General features: G+C 44.2%; 1 protein-coding gene across 1 annotated transcript; it reads left to right on the forward strand.

Moving 5' to 3' along the window:
* Positions 1 to 1,820: 1,820 nt before the first annotated feature.
* On the forward strand, positions 1,821 to 6,815 carry LOC306982715 (GTPase IMAP family member 8-like; the record flags this gene model as incomplete). The annotated part of the gene is made up of 2 exons (XM_079583180.1): positions 1,821 to 2,750; positions 5,967 to 6,815. Coding segments are annotated over 2 exons (1,779 nt in total), but the record flags the coding sequence as incomplete, so codon positions are not given.
* Between the last annotated feature and the right edge of the window lie 842 nt (positions 6,816 to 7,657).

Consider the following 7,657-nt stretch of genomic DNA (forward strand, 5'->3'; position numbering starts at 1 on the left):
ACACGAACACGCACCAAAATCACAAGTGATAAAAGCACCTGCAGGTTTTATCTGTCCGACTAAAGCCTGCGGCTAAACCGGGTACAGCAGCAGAGAAGCTCGGACACAGGGCGGGAGAAGCGCAGCCGCTCCCGTATAGTCAGCCCGAGACGCGCGTGAAGCGGCCAGGGCGTCGGGAGTGAGCGGTCGGGGAGACGAGCGTTATGTGGCCGGGGGTCCGGGGAGCCGCCCGGGAGAGAAGCGGTCGGGGGCCGGGGAGACGAGAGCGAGGCAGCCGCTGCTCTGTTTGATAAATACAGCCTTTTCTCACTGTTTTACGTGACAAATGCACCCGCCCATACAACAGCCGCTTGTATCCGTGCGTGTGCGCATACACGAGCAAACGCGAGCCGCGCTCTGGCCCCCGTCCTCCAAGCGGCCAAAGTCCGGAACCGAGTCCGACTCGGGCATGGTTTGTTGCAGGTAACAGGTGACGCCTGAGCCCAGTCAGCATCCCTGATTGGTTAACAAAGCATAAATGAACGCACGTGTAGATTGGATTACTTGAGTGCATGAAGCAGTGGGCGTGGCCTCCCTGTTCGCTCACCGCGCTGTTCTCCCTGGCTTTCACGCGCGTCCTTCCTCATCCGCTCGCGTTTGCTACGCTCAATACGCGCGGACAGCTTTGCTTGCATTTCGAAGCGCGTTGAAGCGCCTCTACATAGGGTTAACATGGAAGTTGGAGGCGTGGACGCTTTTGGTGTGTACGCACCTTAAAGCTCGAAGTTAGACGCGTGTGCTGACCTGAAGTCAGACGCTCGTCACAAATGTCACCGACGCTCTGGCCGCACGTCAGCTTGTGTTCGTATCTACAACATTCATCCTCGAGGCCCAAACGCATTCTCAGCACAGACTCAGCCTCTGAAATAAGTTTTCTCGTCGTCACTTTTAATCCTGTGTGTTTAGGTGAAGAAACACTTTGTAAAAGTCCCAGAGCTGCTGTAGCTCCGCTTCACAATGTTTTAATGCACGACGTGGAGGAGTCTGTAGGTTCTGCCAGGGCAAACAGGTCCTCGGTGAGACTTATGAGAGACAGGCCCGGTTAACCATGAGGCCGTCCTTCTGTGGACCCACCACCTGCAGGGGGCGCCATAAGGGCTGGTACAATGTGACGACCCGGAAACGGGTGGAAGTGGAAGAAGATGGATGGTTCACTACAGACTCCATTTCTGTTCAGTTTATATTGACATTGAAATGTACATTTGTTTTGAAATCGTAAAATATTGACGACACATAAGATCAGGCTCAAAGTTTATTTCCATGGATTTTCTACAAATAATGTGACAGAATCTGAACAGAATCAATTCACTGATTATCAAACTGCCATAAAAGGATCTAAATAACAACAATCAAAGAGAAAAACGTATCATCTGTGCAAAAAGATGCACTGAAAATACTGCAGATGGCGCTCTTTCCACGTCAGCATCTGCTGTTGTTCAGGTGTTGCTAACGACAAAATCCTGGTGTTTCCTCACAGTGACATTTTCCTATAAAACTGTGATTTTTCCATAAGAAACAAACACTTCTGTCATGTGTGTTGGAGAATAAACACTGGTGAGAGGATGGATGAAGAACAGGTAGCCGTCTGAGGTCTTCTAGAAGTTTATTTACCATCAGTTCAGGACCCGGAGACATGAACTCCAGACTCGTCCTTCCATTAAAGTCTGTCTAAGCTTCCACAGAACAGATACATACACTCTCCCTATAATATAGTCATTTATTTTTATTCTCCAACAATATTTACAAAGTCGTCTCAATGAAATGTTTGTGTGATTGTGCAGGTGCAGGATGGACTCCTGAAGGTCTGAGGATCGCTCTGGTTGGAAAAACCGGTTCAGGAAAAAGCTCTTCTGGAAACACCATCCTGGGAAGAAAGGAGTTCAAAGCCGAGACAAGTGGGAAATCTGTGACCAAGATCTGCATGAAAGCAGAGTCTGAGGTCGACGGGCGCCGTGTCTTTGTGGTGGACACTCCTGGACTGTTTGACACCTCACTCTCCAATGAGGAAATACTCAGAGAAACTGCTAAATCCATCAGTCTTCTGGCTCCAGGACCTCACGTCTTTCTGATAGTGTTACAAATCGGCCGATTCACTGCAGAAGAACAATGTTCTGTTGAATATATCAAGACAGCGTTTGGAGAGAATTCTGAGAAGTACATCATGGTTCTCTTCACACACGGAGATGATCTGGAGGAGGATGAGAAGTCCATTGAAGATTACATTAATGATTCTGAGCCTCCTCTGAAGAAGCTGGTCGCCGACTGTGGAAACAGAGTCCATGTGTTTAACAACAGAAACAAAGAGCGCACTCAGGTCACAGAGCTGCTGCAGAAGATCAACCACATGGTGGAGGAGAACGGAGGAAGCTTCTACACCCACAAGATGTTCCAAAAGGCTGAAGAGGCCATTCAGAAAGAGATGGAGAGGATTATGAAGGAAAAGGAAGAAGAGATCAGGAGAGAGGAGGAAAAGATAGAGAGGAAATATCAACAGGAAATGAAAAGAAAGCTGCAAATGGAAAAACAAAGACAAGAGAAGGAGAAAAGAGAAATGGAGGAGCAGATGAAGAAAGAGCAGGAGCTGTGGAAGAGAAAACAGATGGAGACAGTACAGATTGAGAGAGTACAGTTTGAAAGAGTACAGATTGAGAGAGTACAGATGGAGAAGGAGAGAGAACAGATGGAGAGAAAATACAAGGAAGAGATGGAGCGTAAGCGCGATGAAGAAATGAAACAACTACATGTGACAAATAAACAAAAGGCCAGAATAGAAGCTGAAAACGACAACCCATTCTTGAGAGATACTTTGCGTGTGGCAGGTGGGGTGGCTTTAGTCGCAGGTGGGACGGCTTTAGTCGCAGGTGGGACGACTGCATGCGCTGCAGCTGGGGCGGCTATAGGCACTTCAGCTGCTATGGCTTTATCCGCAGGTGTGGCGGCTGGAGGCGTTTCAGCTGGGACAGCTTTAGTCGCTTCAGCTGGGGCGGCTTTAGTTACAGGAGGGGTGTCTTTAGTCGTTACAGGTGCAGTTGTGGCGACTTTAGGCGTTGTTTCCTTTGTCCGCCGCCTCTTTGATTAATAATGATTGTAAACCTTACAAAGTAAAGAGTCAAACTGAACAGAAAGCGTGACATCAAAGCATCTTAATGAGCCGTGATAATCATGTTTCTGCTTCTGTTAATGAATCCAAAGACAGATGAGACCAGACTGACTTTGTTCCTATAAAATGAGTCATTTAATCGTATGTTGAAGATTGTTTTGTTTAAATGAATCTACAGTGATGAATGACACAAATATTGAATCCTTTCTGTTTGTTCTTCAAATCTGTTCATTTCATGATTATTTTATTTGTACTTTACTGAAAGCCTTCATGAGCCTGTGTTTACTTTATCTACTTCATCACTGTCACAGATCAAGTGCAAAATATTAATAAAAGTATTTACACAAATTGATTATTTGATCATTTTTAAAGTTTCTACATTTTCTTCCTGAAATCCTGTTGGATCAAAGTTTTCCAGATGTGACTGAAATGTTTGACACAAAGTGAAGGTTTGATCCAGATTAAAACAAGGACTGGATCACAGATCTGAGAACAACTGGCCCCACTGGATCTACACTTTCCAGACAAAGAGTTGGAGAACTTGGCTGTCGGTTTTATTTATCGTATTAAAAATGTTTTTCACTTTTCAAGGTGAAGTTTTGGTCTGAAACAAAAACAAACATGTTGGTCCATTTGTTTCCTGATGTCGTTTTACAGATTATGAGCTTCAGAGGAAGTGCCTTTTCTACAGTTCGGCTTTACCCAAATCTAAAAGCTTCTGGAAAAAAAGCATCAAAATAGCCACAGAAATAAGACGGAAATAAAGATAAAAACACAACAAAAATGCGACAAAATAATGTTGAAAAAATGTGGGTAAAACGATTTGTTTAGATCAGTTTTGTAGGTCTTAGCTTTCAAATTCCTCTGACCGAGAGGCTGTAAACTCCAGTCCAAAAGCTTTTGGACTATTTGGGTAAAACTGGAGAGAACATGCTGTTAAAGCGGGGGGTAAACGGTTAACTAAGGTTTGCAGAGCATGTGGTGCAAAGTCAAAGTCCTGATGAAGCTACGATTGATCTAATCTCTATCCTTATGTAACCTATAAGTTATTCTATTAAGTAGTGACTTAGAGTATCAAATATTAAGAGACTGGGCTAGATCAGAAGTTCTAAATTCGGCTCTAGGAATGGAGTAATGAAGACTGAACACAAGGATTAAGTTTAAGTGGTACCAAATAATATATTGTGATAAGGAAAAAAATAAACATGTGTATCAACAATATTCGAATGGCCATTCACACATTTCACAGTGCATCAATTCTCAATATGTACAATATTTACACTTCAAATTCTTCTTTCTACCAACGATGGTATTAAGGCAACAGGTGGAAAAGTTCATACGGCCCCACAACTTCCACGTTGGGGTGGCAGAGTCCAGGGGGTTTGGTGAGGGGACAGTTTGTAAAAGGGACGCGATGAACGGGTTGCGATGTTGGCGACCAAAAGAAACAAAAATAGAGAGGGCGGCTGCTGAGGAGCCTCAGCCCGGGGTTGGGTTGGTGAATTCAGTTCAGCTCATTCAGTTCATTTGGATCCAGGTTCAACGTTTCAAACAGGCTCTAGCTCGGGCTCTAAGCTCGCCATCCAACCTGGCCAATTCCACAGATAAACACAAGTACAAACACTCCCGCGCGACGACCCACGGCTCCGGTAGTCGCTCCTGCAGCACCTCATACAGTGTCTCCCTCTCGCTCTTACCGGTAGCTACCCACTACCGGCTATTATGCTAGTCTGATAGCAACGCTAGGTCACGTGACCATGTGACGCAATGACGCGCACGTAACGTAGACGCACGTAACATAGACGGACAACAAACAGAAAGGATATTTAATAGGGTTCTGTCACCCGGGTTACACTTACAAAATATCATTTAAAATCGTCACTTTGGCCATTGATGCCCCTGAACAAACTTCCTGCCTTAATCTCATGTTTGAGGCTTTTTGTGCCGCTTTTTGGGTCATGGGGGAGGAGCTTATACGGGGAGTTGTGGGAGGTCTGTGGGAGGTGCTGGGGGATGTTGGGGGTTTGTGAGTTGGGGGTGGTTGTCCCCCAGACCCCCTACACCCCTACACCCTTCCCCAGGCCAGTGTATCCATGAGCCTCTAACCCTAAACACACAGCAGCTCGTTCTGACGCTGCTTCGGGCCTGAGCCTCGTAGGAAACAATGGGAAATAGAGCCTTTTTTACTTTATTGCTACTGTAAAAACTCACATTCACAATAATGTTGAAAGTATCATTGAGACACTGTGGGGAGATCTCAAACAGGTCATGAAGACAGACCAGGAACTTACAGGAACTGGAGGCTTTAAGAAGAACGGGCAGCTTTACCATCAGATTATGAACAGAACCTTCACAAAGACTCAGAGCTTCACTGATGTCAAAGGGAAACACGCAGGATTAGGAACTGGGGTGTGGAAACTTTAGATCAGTGTCGTTTTGGTATTTTGTTTTTTAATTCTGATTTAACCCTAGAACACTATGGCTCAAATTCATAACACCATGACTAACGAGATAATGCACCTGATAAAAAGAACTTCATCAAAATCTACATGACATACATGACACATGTGACACACGTGTTCTTTTATATGAAACTGTGTCATAGAAGTCTGTCTAAGCTTCCACAGAACAGATACATACACTCTGTGGAGCATCACACTGATATGCAGGCAAACATTCAGTGGCTGAGAGTCTGAGCTCCACAGTCAAGGCTCTGACAGAGACAGTACGACTGTACAGCTTCACCCAGTATTACAGAGTCATTTCATTTCATTCTCCAACAATATCACCAAAGTCGTCTCAATGAAATGTTTGTGTGATTGTGCAGGTGGAAGATGGACTCCTGAAGGTCTGAGGATCGCTCTGGTTGGAAAAACCGGTTCAGGAAAAAGCTCTTCTGGAAACACCATCCTGGGAAGAAAGGAGTTCAAAGCCGAGACAAGTGGGAAATCTGTGACCAAGATCTGCATGAAAGCAGAGTCTGAGGTCGACGGGCGCCGTGTCTTTGTGGTGGACACTCCTGGACTGTTTGACACCTCACTCTCCAATGAGGAAATACTCAGAGAAACTGCTAAATCCATCAGTCTTCTGGCTCCAGGACCTCACGTCTTTCTGATAGTGTTACAAATCGGCCGATTCACTGAAGAAGAACAACGTTCTGTTGAATATATCAAGGAGGCGTTTGGAGAGAATTCTGAGAAGTACATGATAGTTCTCTTCACACACGGAGATGATCTAGAGTACGATGAGAAGTCCATTAAAGATTACATTAAAGATTCTGAGCCTCCTCTGAAGAAGCTGGTCGCCGACTGTGGAAACAGAGTCCATGTGTTTAACAACAGAAACAAAGAGCGCACTCAGGTCAAAGAGCTGCTGCAGAAGATCAACCACATGGTGGAGGAGAACGGAGGAAGCTTCTACACCAACAAGATGTTCCAAAAGGCTGAAGAGGCCATTCAGAAAAAGATGGAGAGGATTATGAAGGAAAAGGAAGAAGAGATCAGGAGAGAGGAGGAAAAGATAAAGAGGAAATATCAACAGGAAATGGAAAGAAAACTGCAAATGGAAAAACAAAGACAAGAGAAGGAGAAAAGAGAAATGGAGGAGCGGATGAAGAAAGAGCAGGAGCTGTGGAAGAGAAAACAGATTGAGAGAAAATACAAGGAAGAGATAGAGCGTAAGCGCGCTGAAGAAGAGGAACGACTAAGAAAGGCAGTCGTTACAGCTGTAGATGCGATCTCTTTAGCCGTCACTTCCGTTTTCCGCAGCCTCTGGAAATAATAATGATTGTAAACCTCACAAAGTAAAGAGTCAAACTGAACAGAAAGCGTGACATCAAAGCATCTTAATGAGCCGTGATAATCATGTTTCTGCTTCTGTTAATGAATCCAAAGACAGATGAGACCAGGCTGACTTTGTTCCTATAAAATGAGTCATTTAATCGTATGTTGAAGATTGTTTTGTTTAAATGAATCTACAGTGATGAATGACACAAATATTGAATCCTTTCTGTTTGTTCTTCAAATCTGTTCATTTCATGATTATTTTATTAGTACTTTACTGAAAGCCTTCATGAGCCTGTGTTTACTTTATGTACTTCATCACTGTCACAGTGGAACAGATCAAGTGCAAAATATTAATAAAAGTATTTACATGAATTGATCATTTGATAATTTTTAAAGTTTTTCTACATTTTTTTCCTGAAATCCTGTTGGATCAAAGTTTTCCAGATGCGACTGAAATGTTTGACACAAAGTGAAGGTTTGATCCAGATTAAAACTGGATCACATGATCAGACCTGAGAACATCTGGCCCCACAGGATCTACACTTGATCTACAGTGATCTGACTGGGGTCTGGTTATCGGATTGGATCAGATCATGAAAATGGACCCAAATCTAAAAGCTTCTCACAGCCAATAGGCCAGAGTAACGCCTCATTTGAAAGCTAAGACCTACAAAACTGATCTGAACGAGTCTGTTTCCTGCACTGTTGCCGTGTGTTTGTCACATTTTTGTCA

This window comes from Gobius niger, assembly GCF_951799975.1.
Source record: "Gobius niger genome assembly, contig: SCAFFOLD_213, whole genome shotgun sequence".
In the NCBI taxonomy this organism is placed as follows: Eukaryota; Metazoa; Chordata; class Actinopteri; order Gobiiformes; family Gobiidae; genus Gobius; species Gobius niger.